Source organism: Pogona vitticeps, chromosome 7, assembly GCF_051106095.1.
Source record: "Pogona vitticeps strain Pit_001003342236 chromosome 7, PviZW2.1, whole genome shotgun sequence".
NCBI classification, from domain to species: Eukaryota; Metazoa; Chordata; class Lepidosauria; order Squamata; family Agamidae; genus Pogona; species Pogona vitticeps.
Window position 1 is genome coordinate 22,342,903 of NC_135789.1, and position 18,875 is coordinate 22,361,777.

Here is an 18,875-nt window from a genome sequence, read left to right on the forward strand (position 1 = left end):
GACATCAGAACAAGAGTCAACAAAAACACTTCTTCCCCCATGGTCCCTCTTGAAGTACAAGAGGACACCAAATCAGGGACCCTGGTTTTCTGCACACTCTGAAACGTGGTGAGAAATTTGGCCTCCTATGGGAAATCCAGAGTAGCCAACGGACCCTGGGAGAACCCGGGTTTATTTTTTAAAAAAAATCAAGTTCCTAGACATCTTGGATGATGAAAAATTGGAGAAAAAAAATCAATGTCGTGTCTGCAAAAGATCCTGATGCTAGAGAGGGTCTGGGTGGGTGGAGAGGGGAAGGAGGGGCTACTTCCATAGCCCGCTGGCCCAACGTGCAGCTCACCAGCACCCTCCCACACGGTCCCCAGCGGTCCCATCCCCTCATGGCTCTCCCCGCTACAATTTAGGGTACCTCCTCAAATGCAGGTACAATGTCTTAAATTGCTAACGCTCCAGCTAACATTTTGCTGACTTTCTAACCACAATCTGTACATGTTTCTGTGATTTGTTCTGCTCACAGTGAACCTGCCCCCGCCTTTTTTTGTTTTGTTTTTTTTTGGCCGTCCTGGTTGCAGAATGACTTACAGTAAACCAGCGTCCCTGCACATGGCATGCAACGACAATGCATACAAAACCCTACAGGCCCCTGCCTACGCACACCTCCCTTTTGGGCTCTCACAATGCAACCTTGGCCCCAACAGAAGGGAGAATCGAACCACGTAAGAAGAGGAGCTAGTCCTTCTACCGGTCTGAAGCAGCTGATGATACAGATCCTGGCACATCAGGAGAATCACACTCCCCTTTTTAAAGAGAGGGGGGAAAGTGTGCATGTTTGTGGACCTCTACTTGTATGCACGTACAACTACTGTGGTCTACAATCGCAGCCTTGGTGTTCCGCCATGGGCTCGCGTCACGGGAGCTAAAATACAGCAAGACCTTCATTTGCAAAGAGTAAATGGGAAAAGGGGCAGGAACTAATGTAAGGAAGGGATCAAACAGATGGGCCATCTTTAGTTCTCCAAATGCTTAGGCACCACGGCTCCCTTCAGTTCAGTTTGCTGGCCTGGGGCAGTAGAGATCATAGGGCAAAACGTTTGGTTCGTTTGCGATTAGTTGCCTCCCTCTTCCCCCACTTAAAGGGCAGACCCACTTTTACATCCAGATCGCCGCAGTGTTTGTGAATCCCATGGGCCCAACTGACCGATGTATTTGTCACAGAAATAACAGTTACACACTGCTCTCAACATTTCTGTACCCAGTACAGCTTAGCATATACAGGTACCATATTTTTCTGTATATAAGACGCTACGTTTTCCTAAAACCTTTAGACTAAAAATTGAGGGTCGTCTTATACACTGAAGTAAGCTGAGGCGAGAACAAAACAGCCCATACCTTGCCCCTACAAACAGGCTTCCTCCAATCACCAGCCTTCTGTAACTGGTGTCAGATGATACTGAACAAACCAATTGGAACACACCTCGTTGGAGGTGGAGCCTGCAGGCTCAGATGCAACAGGGACTTGCAATGTCTGAGCGTTCTGAGCCCAGAGGCTGAATAGTCAAAGCTAAGTTAAGATTTCTTAATTTTGGGTTAGAAAACGGGGGGTTGTCTTATACACGGAAAAATACAGTAATTTCTGGGAAATTTTATAGAAATCTCTGGGCAGTAGAGCCACGGCTAACAATATATATTAACCAGTCTCAGGAACATTAAGAAATATGTGAAAGACAACCTGCCTCTATCCAATTCCTTTCATTTATACTGTACCCATCAGTGCAACAAATTAGGAGATTAACATATTCAGGTGGCTTAATGAAAGCACTTTCTGTTCCATTTTGTATCAAAAATCATGCTCTTCCTTAGCATGACAGGAAAATGCTCACCCCTGACAATATTTTCCAGGCCTTGCAAAATGTAACTTGGTCGCAACATTCCCACAACAGATGCAGGGCCCTACAAACGCGGGGTGGGTGGGTGCTGGAGCTTCATCTGAAATGGGAAGTAAACAAACTGGCTGCCCGTGCGCAGCCCCAACGGAGCTTTGTGCGCATGCGCAGCTTGGAGGGAAGGCTAGTTCCAAGGTCTCCCAGATCCCTTCCAAAGGCAAGACGGCTCCCGCCCGCGATGGCAGCGGAATGGGGGGAGGGCTGGTCTGCAACTTAGCTTAACTGCAAATGGCTGCATGTGGCTTCACAAATTCTCAAGCCGCAGGGAATCCAGGGGTGGCTCGCCCGAATGGAACAGGCAACAGCCTCTGTCCTGTGGGCAGGCCAGCCACTTAACTGGTGGAAGGAGAAAGTGGGAGAATAGAGATTCCCGAAAGGCTGAGTGGGTGGGCTTATGCTGAGTTTCTCTCTCTCTCTCTCTGTGTCTGTGTCCGGTGATCCATGGGCTGTATGTGGACACGGCTGTTTTGCAGGCTCTGGGTCCCTCGCACCCCCACCTGCCCCAATTTCTCAATTTGAAATGCCGTTCTGTGTAACCTACAGGAATAGCAATTACAGCCAGCTCTACTTTAAGGTGCAGCGAATTCAGCCAGTGTGATCTCAACGGGGTGGGGGAGGTGCCTGAAGGGTCCCGGGCCCTACAGCAAGAAGCGCAGCCCCTAAACCCTGCCAACCCCTGCCTGCACCGGAGAAAGAGGGAGGACCAGTTCGCACACGGAAACCTTCGACCTGTGAAACTCAAACTGAACCCCTTCCAGGCAAATCCTTCAATGAGAGAGCCTCGTTAACCTCTGGCTAAATCATGAACCCCTGGGAGATTCTCCTTTCCTCCCACCCCCTTGGATTTGTTCCATTGGAGGACAGTTGGCCAACCAAGTAATTCTAAGCAACGTTTCCCCCCCTTTTCCAATCCCAGATGACGGACATTTGGGCGTCTGGAATCACATTTATAATGTTTATGGCAAACCTCCACCTTTCTGTTTCCCCTTATTTTCTCTTTTGTTAAAAAGTTAAGGGATCTACCTTGTGGTGAAGGTGCTGCTGCTGTAATTCAACCTCAGTTCTGCGTATGCCCCAATTTGGGTAAAATAACCCATCAGATGAAAACCAATGATCACTATTTTTAAAGAAAGGCCCTGGATAATTGTGGGGTTTTGATTTGCTTTTCTATAATTGTGGGATTAGTTACCACAGCAACTGTGCCACTCATCAGATGATGAGTGCTGGGGTACAGGGAATCTGTACAATGATTGGGAGCCAATTCTGCACAAAGCCTATTAATTATCTGCATGCTAAGTACCTTACATCTAGTTCGTTATACAGTTACCAAGATGACTTTATCAGCCTCCCGCTTTCAGCACATTCTGGTTTCCGCTGTAATGGAAAACGGTTCTGTGTTTTGTCCCCCCCCCCAACCCAACAAGGACTGAAAAAGAAGCTCACCAAGGTTGTTGTCTGTGAGGACCTCTTTCACCCGCTTGGTGATTCCATAGGTATCCAGTTCTGGAGACATCGCGACCAGCTCTTGAATGCTGAGGGAGGAGTGACCGGAAAGGGGCAGCGGTGTGGCGGACTGGGAATCCGACGCGCCCGGCTCACCCGAGTCCTGCAGCTTGCTGTCTTTACTCATCTCGATGGCAGGACAGGGCTGCTGGACCAGCTCGGTGAGGCTCTTCACAGACTCGCTAGAGCTCATTGGGGATTCAGGAGCAGGGCTGCAGCTGGCGGACGTCTTTGGGGTGCTTTCTGCAAAGGGGAAGAGGGAAAGGGGAAGACGGGGCTGAAACAAAACTCTCCTTCATCATGGTCTTACTTACATACCCCTTTCTGCTCCCCATACTGTGTTAATTATAGACCATCAAGTCAGTTTCCAAGGTATGTGAAATACTGAGGACATTGTTTCAGTATTGCCGCCACTACTACCCCCATGAGTTTCCACGGCTGAGTGGAGATTTGAACCCAAGTCTCCCGGGTCCTTGTCTGAAACTCTATCTACTATCTATTGCCCATGCATGAAACGCCACCACTGCCCTCTTGCAAACTTTGTCCTTTTCAACTCTCAGAAAGTTCATCACTCAAAGGAGAGGTTGTTCCTACACAGGTCATGCCTGTGTATTGGGTTTTATACCTGGATGTAGAAATGTGATCATTTATGCCCAAGCAATGCAAGAATGAAACAAACCCAGATTTCAGCACTATGAACAGACACTTGTAAATGCCTTATTTCAAGGGGAAGAGAGTCAGTTTGTCTACAGGATTGCTGTCTCCCTCTGGCTCTCCAAGGCCTCCAGCAAAAGAGGGCATCTGGGGCTTGAGGAATCCCAGCCTCTTCAGCGAGACTGGACGTCCTCCAGGATTTTTCTACTGTAAGCAAGAGGCCCTATGGAATAGATTAGGAGCCTAGTTCAGAGAAAGGAAATGTTCTTCTCTTGTGCCTAAAGGTTTCACATCTGCTACATCCCTCCAACCTAGATCTGAATAACAGGACGTTGTAGTTTAACAATTACAAAATGTTAACTATAATGCCTAAGAAAAGAATAGGGCAGCCTTTGTGAAAGCTGATAGCGATGCAAAAGAGGATTTCATACTGCAAAACAGGTAGAAGTTTATTCCCTGACATATTAGATCAAGTAAAGAACTTAAATTACTGTGTAAACAACTACACATTAGTTCAGCCAGTCAAAGGACCCTGTCCTGTGGCCACCCCCCCCCAAACACCGCTTTAAAAAAAAAACAAAAACAGGAGGCAGTCCTGTTGGCTGTAAGTGAAATTCCAAATCCATACTGGAGCAACTCCTTTTTCAGGTCAATCAAAAAAGTATGCAAACATTGCTAAGCGTTCACTGAACAGTTATATTAAAAGAGAGAGACAGCTAAAAATGTAAACAATAACACCCCCACCCCAATTTTTACGAACATTACCAAGCATGGAGAAGGGAACTAGTACTGAATATATCACACTATTGTTCAATGTGTTTTACTCCAAAAGAGACTGTGTTAGAAAAGCTTTTCAATTTGGATGTTGTTTTTAAATCCCCCCATTCTTTCCTTTATAATCTGCAGCCTATTATGTTCCATGTGCCGGTGTCATTGTGACAAGCGTTTCTTTGTTCTCTGGAGTACTCTGACATGCTGGAGGGTAAGAGAGGCAGATTAATCACTCTAGGGCAGCGGTCCCCAACTTTTTCCCAAACGAGGACCAGTTGGGGGGGAATGGCATGCTTGGGGTGTGTATGGCGTGCCTGGGTGTGTGTGTGTGTGTGGCACACTTGCGTGCAGTGCACTCGCAGGGGCGGAGTGTGCTTGTGTGTGTGGGGGGGAGGAGATCTGTGATCGTGGCCGGGTCGTGGACCAGGGGCTTGGGGACCCCCTACTCTTGGGCGTGGGTTAAGGACACCGCTGTACTAGGGCTCAGAATGCAACACTGGGCAACCACTTTCGGGAACAACTCTCTTGTTTCTAAGAATGTGTAGCTTGTCCTTTCAGATTTTCAACCCCCCCCCCCCCCATGTAACACAACATGTGGCACTGTGGCGTTCACCCAGGACATGATTATTCATATGCTATCGGCCTGGACCAATGGGAGTGCTGGAGGGGTGGAGTCATGAGGTATAAGAGTATAAGAGACTCAGGAGGAGGAGGAGTCAGACACAGAGAGGGTTTTGAGATGGAGAATTAGGGTGTTAGAGAGTGGAGAGAGTTGTGGAGTTTGGGCGGGAGAACAGTGGTTGAGGGTGGAGAAAGAAGAAGGTTTGTGTAAGAGTTAACAATATGGCTTGTTCTGTCAATAAACAATTTTGATTGGGTTCTTTTAAAACGACCTACAGCCTGGACATCTATCATTCCTAATAGGGATTGTCGATGAAATCAACGGGTGGCAGCTGAGGGGGCATGTAGTGCGAGCTCCTAGTTTGGTGAAACCATCAGGGGCCACGAGGAATCGTGACAGGCACCAACACTTTTTCTGAGGCACTCGGGATGGAGAGCCCCACCGCCACCTCTGGACAGCTTTTACCCCTCCACACGGTGGGTCGTTTTCGACCTTAGGTTTCTAGTCCAGCCCAAAATGAAAATGGCATATTGCTGATGAATGTCAATAAACAAAAAAAGTTTATTAACAATAAACAAAATATGTTAACTTTGGACAGCTCAGCAAGAAAAATGGTGTGGGAGACTGTACCGTAATGATGAAAGGAATTTCCCATTAAGTAGGACTGATAAACTCTTCCTTTCTGGGGCTATTTTCCTCCTTGCATGCTATAACAAACCAGTGGTTGTTAACTTTTCTGATGAAAGGAACTATCGGAACGCGCCCCTTGAGTGCCGTCAGCCAAAGCGTACTGCTAATAATATTGGCATCTCCTGCCCTCTACCACCTCCCAGGGGGAAAGGGACGACAGTGGCGGGCCCTCGGTTCCTATGCCCAGTCTCGCAGCCAAAGGCTCTTGGGTGGATCACCCCATCCGGGAGAGAGGGCTCAAACTCTCCCCATTTCTATACCTTCCTTTTTAAAGATCGCCAAGGCCCGGGTTGGTAGCAAAAGGGAAGCAGTGCATGGGTAATTTGTGATCAGGGACATGTGTGACCTCCACAGCCTGGGTGACCCCCCTCCACTTGAAATATCACTACTGCAACATGAGGAGGGACAAAGCTCACCGTTTGTACTGAAAACATTTAAAAAGCCTTCTCCGTTGCTTCCCCTCTGCAAGGAAAATGGGGATAAAGCAAAGCAAAGTGTGCTGCTGATATACCACCCCACAGCGCTTCAAGCACTTGCTGGGCAGTTTACCAGTGAATTATGCAGGCTACACACTGCCGCCACCCCGAAGCAAGCTGGGTACTCATTTTACCAAACTCGGAAGGATTGAAGGCGGAGTCAGCCCTGAGCCGGCTACCTGGGATTGAACCCCAGGTCGTGAGCACAGTTTTGGCTGCAGTGCAGTAGTTTAACCGCTATGCCATGGGATAGAAACAAGGAGCATGTTATACTTGGGGGGGGGGGGGGTATGCAGAGGAGAATAGGCATCCTTGTCCTTAAAAATAATGCAGATCATACATTTCCTCTAGTACACTAGGACCTTCTTATCCGCAGGATCTGTATCTGCTGATCTACTTATCCATAGTCTGAAAATATTAAAAGAAAAATCCCCAAAATAGATATTTTTAACAAGGAAATTACCAGAACTGGCCACCAGAGGGAGCCAGAGACCATGCTATGTCTAGTATTAGCTATTATAATAGTACTGTATTTGCTATAATTCGCATTTTTCAGCACCAGTGGCAGGGTGGATTGGAGCCAATCCCTGGTGGGTACAGGCATCCTAATGTTATCTATGGTGTGATTTTGTGTCACGTCTTTCATAGAAAAATGGGCCTGGCTCTCTAGAAATAATAGTTACTTCCTCAATGTTATTACATTCTGTAAAATACCCAGAGGGCCAAAGGTATCATGGATCTTCTCTCCTGAATAACTGCTGGTTTCTCTGACCTAAAGAATGCAACATTAAGTGGCCCCGGACTCCTCCTTTCGAGCACTCACGCTGGTTTTTGCTGCCCTTCTTTTGTCTTCTGGAGAGGAATGAATGAGCTCTCTCAGCGGAGAGGTTGCTACGCCTGTCTATTCCCAGCCATCTCCTACAAGCTCTGGGCAAGTAAGAAAATAGATACTACAGTACATGGAAACAAGTGCCTAAAATAACCTCTGCTTTTCCTCAGCCAAATGTTTGCTCAAATGAGAACTTTTCATGGCACTGCAAAAGAGACAGGGAGTTTGCCCTGCGAAGACTAATACTGGCACATTGAGGGAAAGGGTTGGGGAGAATGGAGGAGGCAAAGCTCCAGAAACTGGCACCAGTGCTAAAGGAGGGACTGACAACGAAGCCACGACACTCTTGCCTTCCACAAACGGACAGAGTTAGAAACCTCCGCAGTTCACATTCCATTGTCAGGGCCCAGACGGTGCCATCCAAACATCCCCTTTGGTAACACCATCCTGTGAATGGCAGATTTCAGTGCTAGCTTGCATGCAATACCAATTATTCATTTATTTCCTATTATCAGTTACATCCAATACAATGATGGGCTTCTTCCAATGAGCTCAAGGGGCACGGCTCTTCTCCATCTTCACAACAGTCTGGCGAGAGAGATCACACTTTGAATCTGGTGGCACAAGAACGTGTGTGGCCCACAAGGGTCTGGAGTAGCCCAGACACATGTGCACCCCTGTCAAAATTTATCTAGCACCCTCTTACAGTAGAGATCACCACTGCACCTTGTGGCAGAGAATTCCACAGGTTATTTCTGTATGACAGAAGGATCTTTTGCCTGCTCACCCAACGGGTTGCTCTACCCACTTTCTCCTGCCTGCAGAACCCAGCACACCTTCCCTTCCCAGCCTTGTGCCTCGGCTATGCTAAGCCTTTTCCAAACATTGTAACAGACTCTGCGGTAGGTTAAGTGACTGAGTAGCACTGTCATAAATCAAATCTATTTAATAAAAGTTACTGAGTTATTGTTTAAAAAAACATCAAATTGTATTTAGAGAAGGTGTCTCAACATTCCCATAAAGGTCCTTCTAAACCCAAGTAATTAGATTTCTTGTTTCTTTTCTTTTCTTAAAAAACAACAGCTTATGAAAGATGCAAAGGAGATCATACACACACACACACAGAGAGAGAGAGAGAGAGAGAGAGAGAGAGAGAGAGAGAGAGAGAGAGAGAGAGAGGAATGACTCTGAGCCACTATGGCCTGTGTGTAATCTTTAAGACAATTAAGGATGCTACAGATCTAATTTCTTTTCTCTGCTTAGCTTCAGGTCGCTCTGCCGCAGCACCTGAAGCCAACAAATGTTATTTTTGTATAGTGGAAGCAGTGAACAAACGGCACTGTAAATTTGCCCTGATTCACCCATGCGAGGGACCAACTTGGCAGATCATCCATCTTGTTCACGGTGTACTGTCAGGGATGGCATGAATTCCGTACATGATAAACAGATTCCTCCTCAGATCTGCGTCCTTTAACCCACTGCAAGGTCAAAATGACGGCTGCCTCGGTTAATAAAACGGCAGGCTGCTGGTGCCGGACCCCCTGCTCGTTCCCACTCCTGTGCCAGCTTTTGCAGAAATCTCTAGCCAGAGCTGCTGGGAAGGTTCAGGCCGTCCTCGGACTATGCAATGCGAACCCCGCACAGAAATAAGATGCGTGCAGGAGGGAAGCGGAAGGGGAATGACAAAAGAACTGAGGCCAGGGAGGAGGATCGGAAACGCCAAAATGAAAGCAGCGCCCACGGGGGATCCTTTTTAACCTGCGTGGTCTGAAATCAGTGGTGAAGCCAACCATCTGTGTGGCGGCCTTTGTTTTTTCATTGCCTGCCTTTATTTTGAAAGGTCCCTGTATCAGAAAACCAGGGAAGGTTGTTAAAACACCTAAACAGTTGAGATGTTCTTTGTTTATAGTTAAAAAAAGCTCGAACACTCGGCAGGAGATTTGTATTCTCTGCACCTTGCAGAGAAGCCAGTGTTCTGTTCCCCAGACCAGCCATTTTCAACGGGGAACACAGCACCCCCCCCCGGGGGGGGGGGGACCCTGGCGCCTCTGAAGGGGCCACGGCCTGGAAACAATTCCTCACACACCATCTTATAAGGTTTGTCACGTGACTGATACAATCCTGATTTATTTCATACTGTATTTATAGTTATTTATGGTCTTCTAGAGCAGTGGTTCTTAACCTTTGTTACTCGGATGCTTTTGAACTGCAACTCCCAGAAACCCCAGTCAGGACAGCTGGTGGTGAAGGCTTCTGGGAGTTGCAATCCAAAACTCCTGAGTAACCCAAGGTTAAGAACCAGTGTTCTAGAGTACTTCCCAACCGTAGGTAATTCAGGTGTTCTTGGACTGCAACTCCCAGAAACTCTGGCCAGCACAGCTGGTGGTGAAGGCTGCTGGGAATTGCAGTCCAAGAACCTCTGGGTGACCCAAGGTTGGGAACCCCTGCTCCAAACCTTTGGGCCCCAAGCTCTCCCAAGCCCCGAACCATCGGCTATGCTCACAAAGGCTTCTGGCCGTTGACATTCCAATTCCCCCACGGGGCCAAAGGGTGCCCACCCTTAACCGTGGGGTAGAAAGGCACTGGCGAAGGAAAGGTCTGGTAGTATTATTGCCCCTCACTTTTAAATTTTAATGGCCATTTATAGTGTTATATGTTTCCCAGAATTGTTAACATTTTCTGTATCTTGTCATCCATCCACCATTTTGTTAGCTGCCTTGAACTGGGACGTAAATGCAAGACAGGGTTAACTGTGTCACGAGCAAACCCACCCTCCGCCCTGACAAAGGGGGCCCGGGACATTTCAGCACAGGCTGTGCCAAAGCATCCCTGCCCAGCCCTGCCTTTCGCGGAACCACTCACTGGTTTGACTGCTGGAGCGCAATCAATGACTCTGAACGGGAACGCCCCAAATCAACCAGCTCGCCTTCTATGGCTCATAAAAAGACTGCTTAATACTAAAACAGTCAATCAGTGTTTATTTGTTTAGGTTAAAGGTTACAACAAGGAAGACAGTATGTGAAATAACAACTGATATATTGGACAGAGGGGAAGAAAACCCCCAAAAAGGTATTCTAGAAAAGCCTGCAAATCAAAGATCTGACTGGTTCAGTATTGGAAATCCTGCCTCTGCACTATGTCTACAGGAAGCAACGCGTGTCTCCTTGCCTGATAGCAGCGATGCAAGGGTTTCCCAAACACTGAGAATCAAACCCTTCTGCCCTTGGGCCCTGGGAGTCCTAAATCAAGTTGATCTCCTGCTTCCAAATACTTCCCAGACTGCCTCAGCGACCCCAGAGCCCATGAAGATCCTACGGGTGGAGGCAGGGGCTGATGCTAAACCGGAATTCTCTTACAGACTGCATCGGGGACACCCGATCTCCAACCCCTTGCAAGGTACAGAAGAGTAAAGCAACGGCTCAGCAGCTGAGTCGAATCCAATCTGTTGCTTTGGCAGAGGAGGATACTGAACAAGGGCATGACATAATGCTGAGACCATCTAGAGTTGGCTGGCCAGCTCGGGGAAAGAGCAAGGGGGCCTTTTCCCATCCTGAGGAACCTCCTGGGACCACGCCGATTCCTCCTGGTAAAATGGGAGAGGAGTCACGTCCACCTTAAGAAACAAAATGAGACCATTCCTTCCTTTTAGAAAATGCTAACGCAAAGTGTGTATGTGGGGTGGGGTGGGGGCGCGCATGCTTCACACCTTCTTTTATAAGAGAACCCTGTCTCCTAAAGGTATGGTCCTAGTTTTTTAAAAAAAATCTTCCAACTTTTTGGGGGGCTTAAAAATACTCTGGGGGTTTTAGGCTCCTCCAGTTGGCTTTGGGCTGTGTGTGTGTCTGGATGTGCTCCACTGCCCACAAGATCCATGGCCCTGTTATGGGCAAAACAGGAAGGCAAGAACATCCATAATCAAGAATTCTTGTTTTGAGGATGCTACTGTTTTTCTGAATTTCTAAGAGTTTCACCTTCAAGTTAAAAAAAACACCTAGGAAATCATTTTAGACTGGACCAGGCATGGAATCATCTCCCCACCTGCGAGAGATGGGTTATATCCCTTTATCTGGTTGGAGAGAACTGATGGAGGCTCTGGTTAGCATGATGAAGTGCACTCTTTGTTTGGAAGTATTCTGATTTGGGGGGCAGAGTGTCCAGCTCCGAGACTGACCATTCGATACACCTGCCGCTGGACTCCAGTGACAAGGGGACCTTGTGTTTCCTGCAAATGGCACAGCCTGGCACAAAACTACATCCCACGTTTGATAAGAGGATCTGAAAATTCACTGTTCACGAAAGAAAGGTGACTTCTAATAACTGTGTTTAACATGAGGAGGACTCCACCCAAGACAGAGTTCTGTGACCCTTTTACAGCTGTTGCCGAATCCCTATTACTTAGCTCTCCTGACACGACCCACCTTGGATCCTTTAGGAGAAAGGTGGCCGATGAACATAAAAAGCCCAGCCTACAGGCCCTTCACTATGGAAGGGAAGGAGACCACAGAGCATCTCCCTTTCAGACAGGGAGCCTCTGGATGGGCTGGCAGCGGCGGCGGGGGGGGGGGAAGGTCCCTTGACTTCCCTGGTCTGCCACAATGCAGGGCAGCCTCTTCTAATTCATTCCATGTCCAGCCAGGTTCAGGCCCGGCAGGGACGGCCTTCCTCTGACAAGGGTCAGTTCTCTCCCAGGAGGAGTTAGGTGTGTTAATGAGAGGATCCTAAAGCTCTCGCTTCTCCCTAGAAATACAGGAGAGGCATTAATCCTGCTTGGCATCCAGCTATCTGTTTAGGCAAAGGAACAGGACTTGTGAATGTAATATGTGTGTGAGAGACAGCGAGTGAGCTGGTGAATAATTGTGTGCATCCCCTTAGCTGAACAGAGGGTTAATTTATTTTAGATGTTTCATGGAAAGGCAGGCTTCACTAGAAAAGACAAGAATGCCGGGAAAAGTTAAAGGCAGTAGGAATTGACTCAATAGGATTGACTCAATAAAAGAAGCCATGGCTTTGAGTTGGAAGTGGCTTGACTGCAAAACAACAGCCCCAGATCAATAAGACTATGAAAAACAAAATAACAACAACACAGCAGGGATGATGAAAAACTTAGAAACACACATGTTTATCTGGAGAAAAAATATCTCGACAGACTAAAATGTGATATTCTCAAGATAACAGACAGACAACTAGCATGTTCAGTTGTAAATCAGAGTGGACTGCTATTTCAGATCTGCTTTGATTTGCCAAGAAACGTCTACCATTACTCTGATCCACTATTTAAATTCTAGCGTATAGCCCCCAATCTCCAGTAATAATAACCTAAATTCCATTTAGTGTTCATTTGAGCAGTCAGGATAAAGTCATTTCTTATTATCTCCCCACTGTGTAAAAAACAGCTTGAAGGTAGGAAGTCAGCAAGAATTTTCACCAAAAAGCAATTATCAGGAGTGACATTTTTACTGCTGGCGTGCCATAAGGCGAACCGTGCATTTGGAAGGACAAGCTGCTGAAGCAAAATGACAGGCCATGCCGTGACATTCCAGCAAAGCCCAGACATGATTTTCCTGGCGGTTGGGTTTGATGTACCACTTCTCATTAAGTCCAGGGCCTGGGCTTCAGGTTCATGCCATCCTAGTCAAATCCAAAAGTTATGTATAAATTAACACCCGGGGTGGAGAAAGACTGACCGGAGAGGGCAAGCAGCTGTTCAAGAGCTATAGCAAGACGGTTTCCATGCTCTGGCTGTGACTTCGAAAAGAAACCGGAAACAGATGGAGGGCAGCCTTTACCAAGCGCCACGGGCTCTCTCTCTCTCTCTCTACCTGGAGTAGGAGACCCACCTCGAAGAGTCCAGTGCCATCACAGTGGCCTTCACAGCTCTTCCCTTGTGTTGGTGCATCTCTTAGTCACTCCCCCTAACCGACCACTGGACAGGACCACTCTTGTCTCGGGTGAGTAAAGACGGCATGCAAAAGAGACCCAGGAGCCGTGTGGCATCTTAAAGACTCAACTGGGTTTAGCTGGTATATTTAGCTGTGGCAGAGGCCAGTTGGCTTGAAAAACAGCCACAAGATTCTTAGCTGTGTTTGCTGCGAAAGGCCCAGCCGCTCCCAGAGTAAAGTACACCTTGCCCTCTTCTGTGACTGTGTAAGGAGGAGATACAGGGAACTTCCTCGGCCATTACTTGTCTTCTCATGGAAGAACCACTGGATTCTCCCAGGCCACGGCTTGAGGGAGAAGGACGTGGAGGGCGCCAGGAGCAACCCTTGAGTATTGACAGAATGAGACAAGCTCCCGGGTGCAGCAGGAACTGATTTCACAAGGGACTTAATACTATATTACATCTTGCTCCCAAAAGTGGGACTTGGGCGAGTCGCAATAAGTTGAACATAGAGTGAAAACTATACAGGAATGGTCACAACCACCACCGTGACCTTCGTCCAGATCATCCAGTTACAACCATAGGTAGAGTTCTATGGTTGAGAACTTGGTTTGCAGAAGTTAATCCCCAGCATTTCGAGAGAGACGGGGGAAAAAATCCTGACTGAAATCTTAGAGAATGATTGTCAGTCAAAGCTGGCAATACTGGGCTGCTTGGTATGGCTTATAAAAAGAGCTTCCCATGATCCGACCTCACAGGATTGTTGTGTGAGTGTTATGGGGGAGACCAGGTACTGCCCTGTGCTCCTTAGAGGGACAGAAAAATGGGAAAACACTTCTTTCTGTTATGACTCTATATCCCACCAGCCTCAACATCCCTTTTTCGAGGCGCGCAGGGTAAACCACCTGTTCTTGTCCCACTTTTTGCTAAGTCAAAGCAGACACTCAAAAGCCAATGAGAAAGCTTCTTGGGGAGACTTCAGCAATGGGATTTAGCCGACAGCCTTGGCTGATGCGAGGAATCCAGTCTGAACCAAAAGCAGACCAACCTTTGCTTGAAGGAAGGCCTTCAGGGAGAGAGAAAATCTCTACAGGATTGCTCCTGTTGTCAAGGAACGCTCTGCCCTGGTGTCCAACCTAACCCTACTCTCCCTATGTGAGATCTAAGCTTGGCCTCTGAAGAGGAGAGGAGATGTCTCCACTCTCCTCTGCGTGGCCCTCCTTTTTGGTATTTGAGGTTCTATTCCCACCATTCAGTCTTGTCCTCTCAATGTTTCCCACACTCTTCTAACCATCTTCACTATCTGCCCGGGACCTGTCCCAACTTGCAGACATTTTTCTTACAGTGGGACAGCTCAACGTCTTTCCTGTAACAAAAGCCATTTATGATGCTGCCTCGTCTTGGGTCCTTCAACTGGTCCATCTATGCCCAGTTCTGCTCCCTTGACTCGAAGAGTCTCTTCGAGGGCTCACCCCAAAGGTCTTCTTCAGCTCTGCAACCAAAGATCTTTTAACTTAGGGTTTTGACAAAGTGCGGCCCTCCAGAGGGTGGTGGACTACAACTCCCATCATACCTAGCCAGCACAGCCAGCAGTGAGGAACGCTGGGAACTACAGTCCAACAGCACTTTCAGGGCTCCATCTTTGCTTCAACTGGCAATACTACAAAGCATGTACTAAAACTCTCCCATTTTTTGCTGGGCCACTTGCTCTCTACTGCAGGAGAGTACAGCCTAAAGGTCTACAGCCTCTCACCCGACGGATTCTCGCATCCCTGTTTCAGGCACAGAATGATCATGCCTGCAATCGGCCTCAATGTCACAATAAAAGCTATTAAGGTATATTATTTTATACATCCTCACATTTGCCCCATCTTGCTTTCTTTAATTTGTGATTTTTAAAAAAAAGCTGTTGAGAGAGGGTACTTAAATGTAGGACAGTCAGTAAAAAGTAATTTATCATCTTCCCGCTTCGGTGGGCGCGCTATCAGCCAACTCATTTTCTGCATTCATCATGCAATCAGCCTATTATTTGCATATTAATCAGGCAGTGGACCATGAATGAGCCGCATCCCTGCCAAATGCCGCACTCTCTCAGGAGGAAGACTCAGTAATTATCATACATCAGTGTTATGATGTGGTAATTGATTATAACATCTTTCTGCTGCCCCCAGGGAGTCCTACTGCCAGCCCAGCTCGGGACCCAAATTTCCACACACATATTCGCCCTCTCCTCCCTCAGAGAACCAGGGGAGCTGTTGCTTTTACCGCTCTTCAATGTTTTGCCCACTTTGCTGCCCCCCCGCCAATATTTGCAATTAGCGAGCTTTCAGAGTCCTCTTTTTCTACATTCCATTTCAAATAATCACAGGTTGAGGGGGTGGCAGAAAATCAATTCTCTGAGAAAAGACTATACAAAAGGGAAATGCTTTGGGGAGGTTCTCTTGCGCCAATCTTGCAAAAAAAAAAAAAAAATTAAACAAAGAAGGCTTTACCCTAGGGGAACTTCCTGATGTACTTTTGTTGTCATTGATTGATTGATTGATTGATTGATTGATTTCCTACAGACATTTACCATGTGCTTTAGTCAGGTATAATAATTTTTTAAAAATTGATGTTATTTTGGAAAAAATTGAAGATATCATGGTTTATGTTTTGCCATTTGATCTTTTTACTAGTTGCATTAGTAATACTACATACACTCAATCATCCTACTTTTGAAACCAAGATATAATATTGTTTTTAAAGCCCAGAGAAATTCTGTGGTAAGTTTTCCATGGCATTCTTGTACACAAACCTGAATGGTAACTTGGTGGCAAATATCTGTATTTGCAAATTGCAGCTGTTGTAATTTATCCGAGTCGCTTGCAATTTAATTTTACTATTTATCAAATAGGAAAAGCAAGAAATTCTAGTGTTTGTTAATGCAGATTAATATAATATTTAATATAATATTTTTAATTTTGTGCTTTTGTTACATAAATAAATTTATGCTCAAAAAGAAAAGAATTAAAGCAAGGTCCGTGTCCTGTTGAGCTCCCACGGAGTGGAAAGTCCCTCTCGTGAAGTCATGCAGGATTGTGACGTTTGTGCAAGTGAAGAAAGTGAGCCTTGGCACCACATGTGCAAGAAGCAAGATTTAGGGATCCTGGACAAGGTGCCTAAAGGCGGGAATCCTTGAACGAGGCCCCCAGATGTTCTTGGCCTACCATCCCCGGTCGCCCTAGCCAGCCCAGCCAATGGTTAGGCCTCCTCGGAGTTGAATTCCAAGAATGGATGGGCCACATGTTTGGGAAACACTTGTTTAAAATGTTCAAGGTGCTATAGAGAGAAAAGTGCCTCTCTAGCAGCTTCAACTCCAATTAGAGAGGTGATACAGAAAGAAAGAAAAAGGCAACTTCGAAGCACAAAAGCGAAGCCCCAACAGGTGGGGCCAACTTTTTGTCAAGGCAAGACGCCTATTCCTACCTGCGGCCAAGCAGATGCCCTGCAGGAAGCCAACAAATACAGCCGAGAAGGTACAGTGAGCTCTCCGCTGCCACTTCCCGGAGAGGTCAGGGAGAGGCCCCGGACAAACCCTCAAACGTTCTACCTCTTGAGGTCTTGCTGTTCAGAAGCCTGACCACTGAGGTACAATGGTCATTCAAACCGCGACTGACAAATCTGCGATTTTGTGGAACCTCCTTTTAAAACCACCGATTGCCGCCACATCATCTTCCTACATGGGCTAAGACCCAGGTAAGAAGAGCCCCGTGGGACAAGATCCAAAGGCCTCTCTCGTTTTGTCTGTGTTCCTGCAGCAGCCGACCAAACTCTCCAAAGCTGGGTGGAAGCACAAGGGCACCTTCTTAGTTGAAAATGATAGGCAAGGGAGGGTAAACATCATCATCCTAACATCAAAACTAGTAGCCGGCTTTTCATCAGACACCTCGGTCCCCAAAGAACGTGGTGGTCTCCAAAATCAATCTTCTGCCCTAGAGTCAAAGCCAAACCCTAACTAAGAAAATGGAAACCCAACCCCCTTTTGCTAAAAGGCTGCCAACATGGTGATTTCAGGCCACAGGCAGACGGGACTGATCTTCCATCCATCCACCAATCTCACTGGCAAGCTATCTAGCTCAGCAGACTCCACAGTCTGACTCTGAATTGGGGACTTCCTCTGCGGAATCTGTTTCATGGGATAAGGCGACCCATTGCTCGAGCATAGCAGAGAGAGAGAAACACGGGCGGTCCTCGTGTGGGCCCCAGGGCTTCCCTTCCCTGCCTTGTACTGTCAGATGACACCCCCCCCCCGACTACTTTACAGGAGAAGGTGTTTCCAACGGCTGTCACTGCATCAAATCTTTATTACTCTCCAAATCTTTCTCAAAACCGTAACCCCCGACCACGGTAGAACTCCAACATCACCTGAAAGCGACCGGCTTCCCATCCTGCTTTTCCTCTTCTACCTCCATCTCTGCCTTGTCCCACTCAGCCATCTTCTTTTCTAAATTATGAAGCCTCAAACACTTCAGCCTTTTCTCATTGGCCATGTCCTCTGGTCCCGGAATCATTTTTAGACAAATCAACTCATCTATTTATTTAAAAACAGTACGTATACATATACTAAAAAAGATCAAACAAATACCACTCTAAGAAACAGTAAACAAAAGCAACACCAAAAGCGCATTCAAAGCAACGAGGCACCACCATCCATTTAAAACCCCACCGAGGCAGCCAGTCCCTGAGGGAAAGCCTGCTTGAAGAGAGAGGCCTTCGCCTGCCTGAGGAAGGCCAACCAAGATGGGGCCAGGCTGGCCTCCAGTGGGAGGGAGTTCCACAGTCTGGGAGCAGCCACGGGGAAGACCCCTCTCATATTCACACCTGTGAGGGTGGCGGGTTCAAGAGAAAGGTCTCTCCTGATGACCTTGACACCCGAGCAGGCTCATTATGGGAGGACGCTGCCTTTGACACAGCTCGGGCCCCAAGCCATTTAGGGCTTTATAGGTCAGAACGAGCACTTTGAATTGTGCCCAGAAATGGATTGGCAGCCAGTGCAGCTGCTAGAACAGGGTGGGTGGGTTATGTGATCCTTGTGACCAGCCCCAGTCAGCAATCTGGCTGCTGTGTTTTGGACCCAGTGAAGTTTCCTGACCCTTTCCAGAGGCAGCCCCATGTAGAGCGCATTACTATCATCCAACTAAGATGTCACTAAGTCACCAAGGCCAGATCAGCCCTCTCCAGGAATGGGGTGAAGCTGGTGCACGAGTTTTAATTGTGTAAAGGCACTCCTGGCCACCTCTGAAACCTGGGTATATCCAGGTTCAGAGCCGAATCCAGGAGGGGCACCCCCCAAGCTGCCCACCTGTGCTTTCAGAGGGAGAGTAGACCCCATCCACCACAGGCTACAACCCTATTCCTTGATCTGGTTTTCTAACAAGCAAGAACATCTCTATCTTGTCTGGATTAAGTTTCACTTTCCTCGCCCTCATCACACGGACACCAAACATTGATCTAGAGCCGAAACAGCTTC

At 47.3% G+C, this 18,875-nt stretch overlaps 1 protein-coding gene across 10 annotated transcripts in view; it reads right to left on the reverse strand.

Annotated features, from left to right (window-relative positions):
- The window catches only part of CUX1 (cut like homeobox 1), a 328,228-nt gene that overhangs the window by 52,634 nt on the left and 256,719 nt on the right, over positions 1 to 18,875 (reverse strand). For 9 of the 10 annotated variants that reach the window (XM_072978277.2, XM_072978282.2, XM_078379385.1 and 6 more), the window contains one exon: positions 3,387 to 3,689. The exons of the other annotated variant lie outside the window; for it this stretch is intronic. In XM_072978277.2, the coding sequence (XP_072834378.2) occupies positions 3,387 to 3,689 (303 nt within the window). The remainder of the gene's footprint in view (positions 1 to 3,386; positions 3,690 to 18,875) is intronic. 10 annotated transcript variants of the gene reach the window in all.